The sequence below is a fragment of the Oncorhynchus nerka genome, linkage group LG28 (genome assembly GCF_034236695.1).
Source record: "Oncorhynchus nerka isolate Pitt River linkage group LG28, Oner_Uvic_2.0, whole genome shotgun sequence".
Classification (NCBI taxonomy): domain Eukaryota; kingdom Metazoa; phylum Chordata; class Actinopteri; order Salmoniformes; family Salmonidae; genus Oncorhynchus; species Oncorhynchus nerka.
The window spans coordinates 48,215,623-48,233,585 of record NC_088423.1 but is presented as its reverse complement, the minus strand read 5'-3'; the positions used below and the strand labels follow the sequence as shown (position 1 = coordinate 48,233,585).

The following is a 17,963-nucleotide window of genomic DNA, read 5'->3' as shown; positions in this document are numbered from 1 at the left end:
CCTCTGAAGAGGTGTAGCAAGGATCGGACCAATATGCAGCGTGGTTATTTCGATACATCTTTAATGAAGATGATACACGAACAATACAAAACAAGAACCGTGAACGTGAAAACCTAAACAGCCTTATTTTTGATTTTTTTTAAATAAAAAATAATTTATTATCTTCAATACCATTCATTCTTTACAACTCATAATTTGCATACATACTCAAATAATGGTATTTTACTTTAACTAATTTAACTAAATAAAAACCCCAAACAAAACCTCAGGGGAGCATCTTCCCTCCCCGTCACCCTACAAACTACCTTTCCCTATCTCCCCGTCCCTAATCTATCCCCTTACAAATCTAAATGACACCCAGCCCTAAACCCCCCTTCCACCTCCTCCGAGCAGCATGCTGCCCCCACTTCCTCTCCTCCCTCTTCATCCTCCCCCTCAAATCTCCTTCCACCCTCCTCACTATCCCTTCCACCCCCCAATCTTTCCCTGTCTTCACCATGTTCTGCCTGGCTTCCCACAGCCCCCGTTTAAAGAGACTCATGAGAAGCCAGAGCAGAAACCTGTCCCTATCCGTCCCTCTCGCTCTCCCTACACCTCTCTCTAACCTGGCCCACGTCAATACAAAATCCCCCCTTACCAAACCTAACAACACCCGTGCCCTAGCCCATACTACTCCGGCAAAGGCACAGTCCCAAAAGACATGGCGCACAGTCTCCTCCCTGCCACAAGAGGATCTTGGACAGGTGGGGGATTGCACCAAACTATACCGGTACATGATGGAACGTACCGTCAAGCACTTATGGAGGCTCAACCAATTCAGGTCCTTGAGCCTGTTGTCCAGACCCCGCGCCTGCACTCCCTCCCAGACCACTTCCGAGATGCCCATTACAGGCGCCGGACTCCCTGCCTTTCTGATCTCCTCGTACAGGTGCCTGTGATCTAAACCTACTCGAGCAACTTCAACCTCAGGGTGCGCACGCAGCCACTTGGCCGCATGACCAAAGTGCCACGGCAGCTGTTCCGCCCGAGGACCCGTGTTAGACCACACCATTACGCTTCTCGCCTGATACGAGAAGAACACCCGCAGGAGGTAACCGGACGGGTGTATCACTGGATGAGCAAGCTCCGTTAACAAGAAAGAAGCAAAAATTGTGTCCAGCTTGAGGGGGAAATGTGGTACCCCCCCTACCTCCCTCCCCGATGGGACAGAGCATGCGTGCCCTGGCGACCCACTCACACCTGCCACTCCACATGAACTGAAACACAAGCCTCACTAGAGGCCTCCTCAGACAAGCCGGCAATGGGTAGATGTACGCCAAATACAAAAGAGACGGCAACACATCCACCTTTAGGGCCAGGACTTTGCCCATAAAAGACAAATACCTAGCCTTCCACATTGCTAGCTTCCTCTGTACCACTGCGATACGCATGTTCCAGTTTAGCGTCGCTGAGCCGGAGGTCTCAAAATGGACCCCGAGAATCCTCAGGGCCCCCTCACAGAGAGATAACCCCCCAGGCACATCCGTTCTACCGCGCCATCTTCCGAAAAACTTGACGGAAGACTTTTGCATGGTTCAGAACTTCTCCCGACGCTCGGGTGAAATCCCCAAAGATGGCAAGGGACCTTGTCAGGCACGAGTCCTTGCACAGCAGCAAGGAAGTGTCGTCGGCGTACTGCGTCATCTTAACACGCAGCCCACCACTTCCAGGGATCAACAATCCTTCCACCCCTGTGTCTGCCCTAATGGCAGCCCCCAGAGGCTCCAGAACGAAGAGGAGAGCCGAGAGTGGGCACCCCTGCCTGACCCCAGACGAGAGGTCAAAAACGTCACCCAAGTGACTATTTACACTAACTCGGCACCACGCTCCGACATATAATAATACGAATCCATCCTATGAACTTCTCCCCAAATCCTAATCGACCGAACACTCTGAATAAAAAGGATCTATTCACGCGATCAAAGGCTTTCGCCTGATCTAGCGCTGCTACCATTAAAGGCAGTCCTCTATCTTCAACCCAAGCGATGGAGTCCCTGATTAACTGTAGGTTCCATCTAATAGAGCGGCCCTCTACCCCGCACGTCTGATCCTCATGGACGACGTAGGGAAGGGCTGTGCGCAACCGGTCTGCTAAAACCTTTGCAAGTAGCTTGTAATCTACACACAGCATGGTCAACGGCCGCCAGTTGCCAAGGTCTGTTACTTCCCCCTTCTTATATAAAAGTGACAGCACACCAACAGCCATTGATCCCCCCGGGACCCCCGTCTCAAGGATGGCCTTCAAGACTTCGAGGACCACTGGTCCAAGTATACCCCAAAACTTGAGATAAAACTCAGCCGGCAGCCCATCCATCCCAGGCACCTTCCCTTTTCCCATCCTCCTAAGAGCGCTCTCAACCTCTTCTAGTGAAATCTGGGCCTCCATCACTTCTCTAATGTCCTCCGGCAACCGCCTGGACAAGTGTTCTAAAAACACATTTCCCTGCTCTACATCTATTTCCCTTTCCTTAAATAAACCTTGGAAATGATCAGTTGTCACCCTGACCATATCCTCTGGTTCTCTAACTATACTACCATTTTCTTCCCTAACGCCATGCATTACCTTCCTACTCTGTCTGGCCCTAACCGACTTAAAGAAGAAGTCTCATTGTGTTCTAGAAAGCCACTATGCGCACGCTCCAGGAAAGCTTGAGCCTTCCGCTCCTGCAACTCTCTGAGCTGCGCCTTTAGGGTTGCGGATCTCTCCCAGTCAAACGACCCGCCGAGGTTGCCTGCCTCGTATTCGAGTTCAATTAACCTTTGGATACGATCCACCTCCCTCCTCTCCTCCCTTTTTTTCCTCTTGCAATACCCTATTATAAAAGCCTAATCCTCACCTTAACTAATTCCCACCACTCTAACACCCCTCGCACATGGACCGGAGGCCTTCAAGCCTCAAAGAAACCATAAAACCCGTCAACAAAAGCCTGCTCCTCCAGCACATCCCGATCTAACTTCCAGTACCCCCTACCAAAGAGGCAGACTGGCGACCCCACCTGCAGGAGCACCCCGTCGTGATCCGAAAAGAAAACAGGCAACAGCCGCCCAGACAACTTACCCAAAGACCTGGGTACAAAAATATAGTCGAGCCTCCGCTCAACCCCCCTGGAGTTGCGCCATGTAGGACCATCTATTTTCGGAGTAGTGTGCAGACCACCATCTACCAGACCATGGCAAGCCATTAGCCCGGCAATGGCGCCTGCACTGCTATCCCCCTCATTCCTAAATCTGTATTAAAATCCCCCCCTATCACTAATTTCCTATTTGTGACACACAGGGGCGTCAGACAGTCCACAATCTCCCTCCTGTCTGCCACCACCTGTGGCCCATACACCACCACTAATCTAAATTATCATGACATCCACCCCTATAACCCTCCCCTGCATTACCACAAAAGAATCCTCCACTTTTACCTCCCTGTGCCCACACAAAATCCCTACCCCCGATGAGTGCACTCCCCCAATACCCCAAACCGACTCCCCCTTGTCCCACTCCCTCTTAAACCTATTAACATCCCCTCCATCCCTCAGGTGAACCTCCTGTAAAAAACTAAAATCAAACCCCACACCCTCCAAATAACTAAAAACCGCCCTCCTCTTAACACAATCCCTTAAACCCCTTACATTTAAACTAACAAAAGTAAAATTAGACCCCATGAAAGAATAAAATAAAAACATGTAATACACTCAAATTCTAAACCCAGACAAAAAAAAACAAAAACAGGAGACTCACCCGATGCTCCCCTGCTCCATATCTACCGGTGAGAACACCATCCGTACTCCCGACATTCCCCCCTCTTCCTCCATCTCACCAACCCAGGATGCAGGATTAGTGTTTGGCTCCGGGGTGCCCTACACCCTGGGTCTACCCCCACAATCCTCCCCCTCCCCAGTGCTGCAGCTGGATTGGAAAAAAATTGGGGAGGCTGAGTCCCCAAACAAAAAACTCCCCACCTCCTCCTGTACCCAGTCCTGAGTCTTGTTATGTGTGTCCCCACCCAACAGAAGTTGAGGGCCTGGGGAAACCAGCAGCAGCCCAGATGTTTCTCCCACCCCCATCACTCTCTTGGCCATCCCTTCCCTCTCACTGTCGGCCAATCGCACCCTCCTCTTCATTCTCTTCTTTGGTGATGTCGGCAGTGGAGAGATACCACCCTCCCCCCCCGCCAGCTCCTCCACCATACCCCTCATCTCTTCCACCAGGGCACTTTCCCCCAGTCCACTTGCTCTTCCACCGTCTCCTTCTCCAACACTCCTCCTCGCTTTCTTCTCTCTCATGCTCCTCCACTCGGTTGCCTTCTTCTGCCGCTTTTCCTGTTTCTCCTACTCCCATGCCTTCCGTTTCCTTCTCTCTTCCATCCGCCGCTTCTTGCTCCTCCTCCTTCCTTGCGGCCTTCCCCTCTGGACCTGTACTCTTGTCATGAGGTGTGCTTCCTTCCCCTCCTCTTCTTCCCCCATCCCCCGCTCCCCCCCCCAGCCGCAGACGCATATGACCTCTGACGAGCCGGGCACCCCCGCCACAGGTGTGCTGACGAGCCACACCCGTGGCACGTCTTAGGCTTGTCACAATCCCTCGCCTCGTGTTCCTCGGATCCACAAAATCTGCATTTTCTTGTGCTGCACGAGGCGAATATGTGTCCGTAGGCCATACAGCACCTGCAAAATGGGGGCTGACGTGCATAATACAACGTCCCCCTGTCAGCCCCTAGGGAGAACATAGCAGGAGGATAGAGGTAGCCACCATGTCCCTTTGGGTCCTCTCTGAGGAGGACCTGGAAGCCTCTCCTCCCATTCCAAAACCCAAGGGAGTCTTTGAGGTGCCTTGCTGAGGAGACGTTATCCATGTATCTCCCCAAAAAGGCCCTCACCTCTTCGTCCTTAACGTATGGGTTGTAAATGTTAACAGTTACAACCCTAAAGTTGTTCTTCGCCAGGCTTGTTATTTCATAGTGGCTCATCGGCCTCTCACCTCTCACTGCTCTTGCCCTTCTCAGGATATCATCGTGTTTCTCCTCTGTATATAGTGCCACGTCGTATGCTCCCTCCAACGAGTTGCCTTGGAAACAAAACACGTCCTTCACCGTCAGCTTTAGAATCCCCATCAATATTATCCTTCCAAGCTCCAACTCCTTTTCCTTCCAAGCAAAACTAATCGTGTTGGCCAGCCCAATCCCAGGGACCGACCGTGTTGATGTATTTAGCACCATCTCCGCAAGGAGAATGGCGCTCGTTCTCTTCTCTTCTCTTCCAAAACAAGGAAAAAAGAAAAACCAAAGTGACTGAGCCTATCTGGTGCAACAAACACAGAGACAGGAACAATCACCCACGAAACACTCAAAGAATATGGCTACCTAAATATGGTTCCCAATCAGAGACAACGATAAACACCTGCCTCTGATTGAGAACCACTTCAGGCAACCATAGACTTTTCTAGATAACCCCACTATACCACAACAAAAAACAAGACAAAACACACCACATAAATAACCCATGTTACACCCTGGCCTGACCAAAATAATAAAGAAAACATAAAATACTAAGACCAGGGTGTGACAATGACAAGCGGATAAGAAGCAATCCGTCATTTCAATTAAGACATTAATGCGGTAGCTAGGGTGGACGTAGTCAATATAACTACTTGTTCAGGACTTTTGAAATGTACAGCGACAGAATTCAGAAAATGGGCCTTTCTTACAGTGTTCTCCTTGTACAGTCATGGCCAAAAGTTTTGAGAATGACACAAATATTAAAGTTTGCTGCTTCAGTGGCTTTAGATATTTCTGTCAGATGTTACTATGGAATACTGAAGTACAATTACAAGCATTTCATAAGTGTCAAAGGCTTTTATTAACAATTACATGAAGTTGATGCGAAGAGTCAATATTTGCAATGTCGACCCTTCTTTTTGGCATGCTGTCAATGAACTTCTGGGCCACATGGCAGCCCATTCTTGCATAATCAATGCTTGGAGATTGTCAGAATTTGTGGGTTTTTGTTTGTCCACCCACCTCTTGAGGATTGCCCACAAGTTCTCAATGGGATTAAGGTCTGGGGAGTTTCCTGGCCATGGACCCAAAATATCGATGTTTTGTTCACCGAGCCACTTAGTTATCAATTTTGCCTTATGGCAAGGTGCTCCATCATGCTGGAAAAGGCATTGTTCGTCACCAAACTGCTCCTGGATGGTTGGGAGAAGTTGCTCTCGGAGCATGTGTTGGTACCATTCTTTATTCATGGCTGTGTTCTTAGGCAAAATTATGAGTGAGCCCACTCCCTTAGCTGAGAAGCAACCCCACACATGAATGATCTCAGGATGCTTTACTGTTGGCATGACACAGGACTGATGGTAGCGCTCACCTTGTCTTCTCCGGACAAGCTTTTTTCCGGATGCCCCAAACAATCGGAAAGGGGATTCACCTGAGAAAATGACTTTACCCCAGCCCTCAGCAGTCCAATCCCTGTACCTTTTGCAGAATATCAGTCTGTCCCTGATGTTTTTCCTGGAGAGAAGTGGCTTCTTTGCTGCCCTTCTTGACACCAGGCCATCCTCCAAAAGTCTTCGCCTCACTGTGCGTGCAGATGCACTCACACCTGCCTGCTGCCATTCCTGAGCATTCCTGGTGGTTCCCCGATCCCGCAGCTGAATCAACTTTAGGAGACGGTCCTGGCGCTTGCTGGACTTTCTTGGGCGCCCTGAAGCCTTCTTCACAACAATTGAACCGCTCTCCTTGAAGTTCTTGTTGATCCGATAAATGGTTGATTTAGGTGCAATCTTACTGGCAGCAATATCCTTGCCTGTGAAGCCCTTTTTGTGCAAAGCAATGATGACGGCACGTGTTTCCTTGCAGGTAACCATGATTGACAGAGGAAGAACAATGATTCCAAGCACCACCCTCCTTTTGAAGCTTCCAGTCTGCTATTCAAACTCAATCAGCATGACAGAGTGATCTCCAGCCTTGTCCTCGTCAACACTCACACCTGTGTTAACGAGAGAATCACTGACATGATGTCAGATGGTCCTTTTGTGGCAGGGCTGAAATGTAGTGGAAATGTTTTTGGGGGGATTCAGTTCATTTGCATGGCAAAGAGGGACTTTGCAATTAATTGCAATTCATCTGATCACTCTTCATAACATTCTGGAGTATTTGCAAATTGCCATCATACAAACCGAGGCAGCAGACTTTGTGAAAATGTATATTTGTGTCATACTCAAAACTTTTGGCCACGACTGTACACCAAGTCAGAACCATAGGATAAATAAAGGGGGCATATAAGCAGACAATCAACGCTCTTACAATATTCGATGATTACATTTCTCTAAAACAGGTTATAGGATATGTGCACCACCAAGTCAGAACAGTAGGCGAAATTAAAAGGTGAAAATAGACCAAATTATTAGGGTGAGACACATGGGCTACTATCAGCTTACTACACAACATACACTTAGTATTACTTTCTTAGCTACAGTATACACATCTCCCTGGCATATTACATAATTTACGCTGCAGCATACAATACATTTTTGGACTCAGTTTGTTGTGCTGTGCTCACTTGAACAGGAAAGTGGCGAAGCAGTCCTTAGTGTGCAAATTTTGTCATCCAACTTTGTCATCAAAGTCCGGCATTCTCTGGATTTATGGTGCTTTCAAGACAACTGGGAACTCAGAAAACAAGGTTGAATCATGATGACGTTAGTGATCTTCAGGTCGTAGCTCTAGAAAGAGGCCCGAGTTCCCAATTTACAATTCCGAGTTGGATGAAAGTCCAAAACGTATTTTCCAAGTCGGATCTCGTTTTTCTCGAGTTCCCAGTTGTCTTGAACTCACAATCCAGATTTTGCCTTTCCAAGTTAACAGTGGTTTTGAATGCGGCACAAATCATGACAGCATGGCCAATGTTGAATGTTTATAATTGTAAACTAGGAAAAGAGACCCTTAATCTTAGATTTGAAACCACAAAGTCACTCCACTGAATAGCAGGCTAATGATTGCTTTGCAATGCTTGCAGTTAGGCAAAGCACTCATTGTTGAATTTGAGATTTCCAACTTGTTTATGTCCAATGGCCGATGAGCACTGATGTTTTATCTGTAATTTTTCTTCATTATTTGCCAGAGGACTTGATGGTCGACTTGATTCATGAAGATGACTGCTAGCTAAGATTTTGAAAGTATGAGGTTGACACGATCAGTCCAATCAAAGCTACTATAGATATAACGTGATTTGACGTCATTTTATCTGTGGCCAATGATCTTGAGCCTTCTTGGATGTTGTCACGTTCTGACCTTTATTTCCTTTCTTTTGTATTCATTTAGTATGGTCAGGGCGTGAGTTGGGTGGGCAGTCTATGTTTGTTTTTCTAGGTTTTGGGTATTTCTATGTTTCGGCCTAGTAGGGTTCTCAATCAGAGGCAGGTGTCATTAGTTGTCTCTGATTGAGAATCATACTTAGGTAGCCTGGGTTTCACTGTGTGTTTGTGGGTGATTGTTCCTGTCTCTGTGTTTGCACCAGATAGGACTGTTTTTGGTTTTCCACATTTATTGTTTTGTTAGTTATTTCATGTCTAGTTCCTTTATTGAAGAACATAAATAACCACCATGCTGCATTTTGGTCCGCTTCTCCTTCACCACAGGAAAACCCTTACAGATGTGCACTTTTAATGTAACTCTATAGCAGCACCCAAGGGGCTTGAGTTTTCGAGCTCTACCGTTAGACTTGGCAGTGACTTAAGTGTCCCCATGAGTGATAGAACACTGAGCCAATCACTGCACAACGCTCCGTATTTTCTGCTGGCTTGCCCCACCACCACAGAAACCACTGAGCTAGGCTGAAACACCTGCATTTTGGAGCTGCCTTACTCAAGAAAACAAAAAAGAGACCATGTTTGTATGCACTGTTATTAACTCAATGATATATATATTTTCTTTACATTGTTTGTAAACTGATATGCGACACATATTAATAATAAATAACACGCAAAACAGGCTTTTTTTTGCTACAAATGTGGGCTTACAGCCCCACCTTCCCTGAATGACCAGACACCACTGTATGGTTCTAAAATGAACTTAGCCTTAAGATATTTTTGGGAAACCGGGCCCTGTACAAGAGATTCTGTGGGACAGTACACCATGATGTTATGTCCTCGTCATGGCTGTCCAAGCACACAAGGTGTAGACAGTATGATAGACAGAGGCGGACAAAAATAAAGTTGATTTAAACAGCCAAGTTTGTTCATCAATCACTCTTTATTTGTAACACGTTATAAATGAGAGAACTTCACTCTTCGTCTCTCATCTTATCCCTTATCTATATTAATTTGTGAATTAATTCCCAGCATGCTCATGCTTAAAGGCAAATGGATTAATCTAATCTAATGTAATCTAAGGAACATCTGTAGTCCTTTTTCCTTAAAACAAGAAACAGTGATTATAATGGGTGATCTGAACTTAACATTTGAAAATGCTGTAGCATGATTAGAAAACATTTTGTAGGAAAACTTTGGTACTTTTCCATCATGATATAAAACAGAAAATATTTTGTCATTTTGAACCTTGTGATAATCTCTGTGTAAACAGTGCATTGCATCCTGTCCTAAAATATGCTCTGGATAAAAAAAAGTGCATTTATTTTCTGAGGAATGTTGGGTGTGTGGTGGGAAGCTTCACAATAGCTATGTATCGTAAGATGAAGAGTTTTGATGGCTTGAATGTTTCTACTGTTCAATCAGAAGGTCTAAAGGTCCTTAACAATCACAATGTTGTAAGTTATTTCATTTATGGTCCTCTCTGGGCACTGTTCAATCTGGAATCACAAATGACTATCTTGTTCCCAAACAGATTAAACAGATTACAGATAAAAGTTCACATCATGCCATGGCCACTCATTATTTGTAGAGGAAGTGGTGGTGTAGTCTATAAAGACTATAGACTCTGTTCTGCAGCAGGGTCTTCCTTGTGGCATCAGTGTTGTTTGGTCCTGTGGTCAGGTTTGTATTTGAGAAGCAGGCCGAGAGAGGCAAAGCCAAACAGCACCGTCTGGACAAACCAGAGGCAACGTGTCATTGTGCCGTCCACCCCTTTGTCACTGTGAAGAGACACAGACAGGCAGCAGTTTGGTCTCAGGTTCAGTGTCAGTGACTAGAACACAATGGCCCTTAAGGTATTGAGTAGAGTCCAAATTGGCAAATATAAAGACAGGAGACAGAAGGCTGTGCATAGTAAGATCTTAAATGTAACTAGACATGCAGTTATACGATGCCCCCTTCTGGCCAAAACAAAACATGATGTGGAATGGTGCACTAGAAGAATCACAATAAAACTATTGTATTCGGTACAGTCAACAGTAGCTCTATGACTCCCACTTCTTCAATTCTCTTTGACCTTTGGGCAACATGAGTCAACACATAGGCTTGAGCTAAGTAACTAATATGCCAAAACGGGAGACTTTCACAAACACGACAGTGTCGGTTGTTTTGGCTCTACGACATCCACAAGCTTCACGGCAGTCGTCTGAACTCTGTCGCGGACATCCTCATTTCGAAGAGGTCTTTTCACAAACCGAATATATGTCCCCAATATCGAAAGGGGAGACTCTCCAAAACACAAAGGTGCCAGATGTTCTACTCTATGACGCACACAAACTTCAGGGGAGTCGTCTGAAGGTTAACCCAGTACCAGGCTGTAAAAATTGCTAAAAGTGCATAGGGGGTAAAATGTGACAAAAAATAACGTGACCAAACATGGGTCAAAATAAAATACAAATATTTATTTTTGAACTTTTGGTTTTGCCATTTATCAATGTGTTATTCAATGTGTTGGGCTATAGCAGTAAAGGCCAAATTCAATGTATTATCAAATATTTGTTTTATAACGACAAGGGTCCTACAATTCTAAATTAAAATGACTAAATTCTACATTTAATGACCATCTTAAAACAATGATACATGTTAGCTTTGTAGATATTGCTTAGGCTTAGACCTACAGGGGTTTTAAGGTTTTGGGTTTTAAAGTAGGTGTGATAGCATGTCACTAGAGGGAGCCTGATAGAAAGCAGAACAATAGCACCCCCTTGAGGAGACATGGATATATGAACATCCATCTTACCTGCAGACCTTCATGGCAACAAGGGCTTCTGCCACGTGGATGACCCAGGTTGCCCACCATCTGAAACACAGAGCAACATCCAACATTCAGAATGAGGGTGTCTCTAATCAATGTCTAACAGCTTTCTTTAAAAACAGTCTTACATTTTTTTCAGGCAAGTGACCAATGATTTTATGATTTCCTCAAGCTACAGTGTAATGGTCCCACACCACAGCAATTGATTAGAGATTCAAAAACAGAAAACACATTGGTCTTGTGCGGATATAAAATGTGTGAGTGTTTCTTTGATATTTCATAAGCGGTCATGCATGTGATTGATGAGTGGAAGTGTTACTCTGTTTGAAAATGTTGTGAAAAGAGTGCGAAAATGTTGAAAGAGAGTGGGACACAGTGGATTATGCAGACTGACCAAGCCTCTGTATTCTGTGGGTACTTGGCACATCACTTGAAATCTCATTTACAGTGATATGGTGTGCTGGCAAACCTACCCAGTGCAGTAATTATTCCTTGTTCATTTGCATGCTAAACCTAAAATTATTGGTTATTACAGAGTTAGGCCTAACAACTGTAGGAGCTGCAGTTTCATTCAGAATTTCTTTCAATTTCACATTGACTATCCTCATGCTGACTATAAAGTTGTTTGGCCAACATTTTGACGAATACTACTTGATGACAGAATCTTGTAAACATTACCATGGAGAAACACTAACTTACCCTTTGTACATGAGAGAATGGTAATTGTCCACCAGGTATCTGGACAGGGTGCCAAGCGGGCCCAGGTTGTCATAGGGGACCTGCTGTGGCCAGAACACTGTCCACTGAAACACAGAACAGAGATGCGGTCAGACGGTCAGTTCATGGAAAACACATCGTTTTCACTAAATAGCATGTTATAAACAGTGCCCCATACACATGAATTGCTTCCACAACTTTTGACAACATTAATTAGGTACACGTGTCCCCCATCCAAGTAATTTTTGAATATAATCACATGGTCACTGTAACATTGAGTTTTGAATATTATGTCCACCTCTGACAGGTTGCAACATGCTTAACAAAAAGACTATTCAGGCCTATACATTCCAGAGGGCTTCCAGCGTGTGCAGAGGCCATTGTGCACTAACTCTCCACTTTTGGCTCATCATTGTTCGGATATAGCCAAACTCATTTAGCTTCGCTGACAGTCCTAGCAAGCAGTTGTCACTGGGGTTCCTGTGTTGGCGCACACATCCTGACATTAGTATGACCTCTGACTTACATGACTGAGGAAGGCAACGCATACCATAGATGTGGTGGGGAAATTATGTGTCAATGAGGGGATATTATTTAGCCAGAATAGAACTAGACTACTAAGAGACATATTGCACCCAAATGATCTTTTCACGCCTGCTATGTTAGGTTAAACTCACCCTTTCCCCACATTCCAAACATAATGCGTTATCTATAGGGTTATCTATGGTTGATAAATAGGCCTGCTTAGAGAAATGTCAAAGGCTATCTAACGTTACAATATCATGGAATTCTTTCGATCCTTTCCATTCCGCAGCGCAGGTACATTCTTCCACTCCCCCACCCCCCACACCACAAGTAAATGCAATAATAGATAGCTTAAAAGTCGGTAATTACAACGGAAACTATACAATATATATATTTTTCAATTAATTACACATTTTCAAATTAATTGTATTAGCCGGGATCTTACAGCAGGAATCATTCATATTTAACTCGCAGGGTTGATGACCTGGATACACTTTCATTGCACGCGCAACATCCAGGCTAACTTCGTAAGCTAAATACTGTACTACTTCGTCATGGACTTCACGGGAATTGAATAACAAAAACAACAAAAACAAATGTCTGAATAAAAGAAAGAAAGTTGGCCGAGTAAAATGGAGATCCACCCGGAGTCTATTCGTGGTGACGCTTTGGCTATGTTTACGGCACCATGGCTGTGGCACAGTCTTTATAATTGCGGTGGTATTGCTTCAAAACCATCCACGTTTTGTGGCTTTGACTTACTGTGAAGTATCCCATCGAAAGCGCCACTGTAGTTATCCAAAAAACACTGGTTCTTCTAAAATAATGACACCCGTCGCTTTTGGCCATGGTTGCGTATAACTTGTCCCGCTCTCAAATTAACACGTGCAACAAAAACAGTAGGTACGCTTTTGTACCGAGACGGCTGTCTCTGAATGAGATTAGAGTAGGATGATGTCAATCTTTCTTTATCAGTCATATGATATCCAAGGTTCAATATTGATTTGAGACAAGTGCTATTTTGTTTCGAAATAGGAATAGCCTTGATAGAAATAAAGAGAAAAGTTAAAAGTGCATGCATTGCATGTGTGCATGTATTGTTGATTTATTATACATTTACAACTTTGAATAGAATAGACGAAAATCATTGGCAAGTAAATGTATTTGCCAATGATTTTCGTCTATTTTATTCAAAGTTATAGGATTAAAGCTCAGTAAAAGTGGGACATTATCCATCTAGTGGCTAATGGATGTAGACTAGATCTAAAACTAATGGTTCTACAGTAAAATGGTCATGGGACCTAAGGTATTTACAATCTGATCCTCATAGTCTAGATATCTCTATCTGCATGACAATAACGAATCAATCACTTTATAGTAATTACACCATTAGTCAAATGGGAATTGGTCAAACTAGTTATTATTACTTATTTATTCACTGATTATTGCATGTAAAACTGTGTGTCAGAAGTATTTAAATCCTGAGCAAAACAGTTCATGAACTCAAAGAATAGCCTACATGAGGCCATTGTGAAATAGAGACAATGTATTTGCATGTGCTATGAGTTTTAACTTGTTTATTTTGTAATATAGCTTTTATTTGAAGCAGTGATGAAACAGTATGCGAGGAGCCACCATATGACACGTTCTGAAGTGTGCAAATGCAAATGTTATAGGCTATGTATGTATTGAGGAGGACAATACCAATTTTGCAAGAGGCTTGAAGGACCAAAGGGCTACACATAATGTGTAATAGGATTTGGATAACCCCCAGAATGAATTGCTGTCAGGTCCAATGGCCCCGGAAAAGGAGGAGCCGTCCCAAAGCATGGAGACACTGATTCTCGCAGACCAGATAAGGAAAGAAAAGACAAGGAATGTCTCACCGGCTGATATTAAAAGTAGAGGTAACAGTGCTGTTATTGCATTTTGTTATATGTTATTTAGGATTATTACTATATAATCATATTAATACCAGTAAGAGATAAAATACTAAGGTATATTACAGTATATTGTACTATTTACATAATATTATTGTTTTTTGGTTCAACTACTTCTGTGTTAAAATACCTGTGTCGGGTGTCCCTACATTTCTATCAGTGTCACTGAGCTGAAAGTTCACTGTCCTCAGGGTCAGTCTTTCCCATAGGCCATGATGAAACCAGCGCAACCCCTGATCTTTCACTGTATTGGGCCTATACATAAATTGGGAGGTGAGGTAGCATATTGATTATGGTCCTATTAAATCACCAAACAATTACACATCCTTGTTTTTCTTATTTTTATATCTTGCATCTGTGTTGCTTTTCAATAAAACACAGCAGTCGTGGAAAAGGTTCTGTTCATGAATGGCATTTTGCGTTTCACTAATAGGCACGTGAGTTGATATTTCTTCAAGCCAGTTGTTCGGTTAATGGATGCAAACAAACCAAGGACTTTGTGAATACAAAAAAAAAGTTAGCAGCTGTAATAGTTTCTGTGGACACAATGCCAAACACTTGTTTATAAGGCACCTTGAAAATGCAGTAAGCTCCACATTATCTACACACAAAGAAGTAAGCACGTATTACTGTTATACAGCATCAATTTTCAGCTAGTCCGTAAGAGTCGTGTTTTATTTAGTCATGTATTTTATGTCTCCTTGTGTGCCAATGACCTTGCATGTGATGAGGATGGGAGAGGGCCATTCACATTATCTTGGCCTCAGTACCTCTAAGACAACCCCCAGGTCAACACAAACATACCCCCCTCCAAACTGCCAAACTTTGGATACTGGTTGGGTACAGAGTCTTGCAAACAATATAAAAGGGCGGTCTATACATTTTGGAGACAGAGCTCTTGAGAGCCTTCATGAAGGAGCATCTATACCGACTCACAGAACACTTACAGATTCCTACACATCTAGGATACTATCAAGGCACCATGTGGAAGGACACCAGCATCAGTAAGGAGAGGTCGGTCACTGGCTGACCCAGCATATAGACAATGTCAGATTTGTATTTTTGAGTAGGCCAGGTGAATCACATATTATAATTATTGTCATTTTTGGGGGGAAATGTATTTATTTTGTACTTTTTTTAAATTCTCTAAAGCTGAACATTTGCTTTCGTAAAAACAATGGATTTTTAGGGGGTTTGAAATATCAAAGGAACTTTACAGATGTTTTTGTCCTATGGGCTAGGTTTACCAGTCGTAATGCTTCAAAGTGACAGAGAGTCACATATAGATTCTTGCCTAAGCAAACCTATCCTGGAGACAGACTCACTACATGATAAGACCACCCTCCACAACCTGTCCTGCCATGGGCTCCTCTGGCTCATCTCTGATCTGGAACCTGATTTTTTCCCCTCAGATGTCCCAGGACAGATGGCCGTTACCGTAGCCTCGTCCCGGAGTACCAACCGCAGAAAGAGGACCAGCTTCTCCAAAGAGCACGTGGAGCTACTACGTGTCACATTTGAGACAGACCCTTACCCTGGCATCAGCCTGAGAGAGAGCCTGTCCCAGAAAACAGGGCTACCTGAATCTCGTATCCAGGTAAGCAGCTACGCACACATGTAAGCATGCCGGAACGCGCTCGCACAGACGCCCGCACACACGAGTGTAACGGGCTTGGTTTATATTACAAATGCCCTGTGTTCAAAATGGGGCCTGCATGTGTGCTGCTGATACTGGTATCAGGGTTTCTGTTTATCTTTTAATTCACTACGATGATGTAAGCGGTTTTATCTGTGGTTCGTTTGGTCTGACTGGTAGAATGTAAAACACTTATAGTAAACAGAGGAGACAAAAGCAAGATAAGCCCCCAACGCTCTCACTGTATTCTACAGTGAGAGCGTTGGGCTTGGGAAATTATTAACATGGGCTCAAAGCAGATAATTCTATCTTAGTCAGGTTGTTTCTGTTTGCGTTGGATGTACATTCTAAAGGCAGTGTTATAACACAGTTGTTTTGCAATTTCTCTCCAGGTGTGGTTCCAGAACAGGAGGGCTCGGACTCTGAAGTGTAAGGGAGCTAAGACGTTTCTGTGCCAGTCAGACTCTGGCTTACAGACCCCTGGTGGGTTCACCCCTGTCCAAGATCCAGTTTCCCAGCCCCGCACCATGGGGACAGGGGCTACCCAGCACAGCCTTGCCCCTCTGTCCACCCCCCCCTGCCTGCCCCCTGCCTACTCCACCCAGGTGAAGGAGGAGGATTACTTTTTCTATGGACGCTACTTTCCACCCTACCCTGGAGTGGAGGAGACTGGCCACAACACCTCCCAGTTTGGGTTAAGGCAGGCCAAGGTGCTGGGATACAGCTCCAGCATGCACCTGAAGAGCCCCGGGCACCAGATGGTTCAAGGAACCTGGCCCCAGGCAGTTGACCAGGCGACCCCAGTCCAGTCCATATGGAGCCCCTCTCCTCTGGAGGTGAGGAACTACAGCTCAGGCTCCAGCAAGGCCTTCCTCTACCATCGCTCAGCCGAGCAGCAGCCCTTCTACAACAACCCCCAGGAAGCCTATAGAGGCCCCATTTCCCAGACCCAGGCCCCAGCCACCCCGGATTCCGGCTGCTGGGAAGTTGGACAAGAGAACACCCCTCCGATGGAAGGCCAAGGTTCCCGATTGGATGGCTCCTGGAGCATGGCTATGTTTACCCCAGAATACCCAGGACAAGCCCCGCACCATGCCCCCTTGCCAGAGCTCCCGGCCATGTCCCTGCAGGAGATCCTGGGAGAGCTGGAGGGAGAGTGGCAGGAGGGAGATGGACTGGACAGCCACCCCAATGGGGACAAACTGGTTTACTGCTGAAGTCTTATCTCACTCTTCTTTTTCTTAACGATAGACAACCTCTTCATTGTTATTATTATTATTGTAGCATTTTGTATGTTTGTGGGAGTACGATAGTGTTTACTGTATAGCCTGGGTTTCTGTGGACTAAATGCTCTCAGAGAGAGAGAGAGAGAGAGAGAGAGAGAGCGAGAGAGAGAGAGAGAGAGAGAGAGAGTGATAGAGAGAGAGAGAGAGAGAGTGATAGAGTGAGAGAGAGAGAGAGAGAGGGGATCATACGTCCTTAATTCCTCAATGATTCAATTTATTCTCCCATGTACTTCATCCCAATTCATTTTAGGTTATCTACTTATTTATCTATTGCTTCCTGCACTATCGCTTCCTGCACTACCCAGACTTCCTGCACTACCCCCCTCCCTCCTGCACTACCCCCCGCTGCTGCTATTCTCTGTTATTACCTATGCATAGCCACTTTAATAACTCTACCTACATGTAGATAGTTACCTCGATACCGGTGCCCCTGCACATTGACAGATTGACTCTGTACCGGCACCCCCTGTATGTAGCCCAGCTATTGTTATTTACTGCTGCTCTTTAATTATTTGTTATTCTTAACTCTTACTTTTTTTAAGGTATTTTCTTAAAACTGAATTGTTGGTTAAGGGCTTGTAAAGTAAGCATTTCACTGTAAGGTCTACACCTATTGTATTCGGCGCATGTGACATTAACATTTTATTTTATTTTATTTGAACAAATCCATTGTATTAAAACACCTTTGATTTAGAGGAAGTAATATC

The 17,963-nt window shown here is 44.7% G+C and overlaps 2 protein-coding genes across 2 annotated transcripts; one reads left to right on the top strand and one right to left on the bottom strand.

Annotated features, from left to right (window-relative positions):
• Window positions 1-9,261: 9,261 nt before the first annotated feature.
• Window positions 9,262-13,330, bottom strand: tmem254 (transmembrane protein 254). The gene is made up of 4 exons (XM_029640865.2): window positions 13,157-13,330; window positions 11,852-11,955; window positions 11,138-11,197; window positions 9,262-10,118 (listed from the first exon to the last, which is right to left on the bottom strand). The coding sequence occupies exons 1-4, from the start codon at window positions 13,241-13,243 to the stop codon at window positions 9,995-9,997; spliced, it is 375 nt and encodes a 124-aa protein (XP_029496725.1). The 5' UTR covers window positions 13,244-13,330; the 3' UTR covers window positions 9,262-9,994.
• A 1,986-nt stretch (window positions 13,331-15,316) lies between these two features.
• LOC115112715 (homeobox protein OTX2-like) lies at window positions 15,317-17,520 on the top strand. Its single transcript, XM_029639741.2, has 3 exons — window positions 15,317-15,338; window positions 15,747-15,931; window positions 16,363-17,520. The coding sequence occupies exons 1-3, from the start codon at window positions 15,317-15,319 to the stop codon at window positions 17,185-17,187; spliced, it is 1,032 nt and encodes a 343-aa protein (XP_029495601.1). The 3' UTR covers window positions 17,188-17,520.
• The last annotated feature ends 443 nt before the right edge of the window (window positions 17,521-17,963 follow it).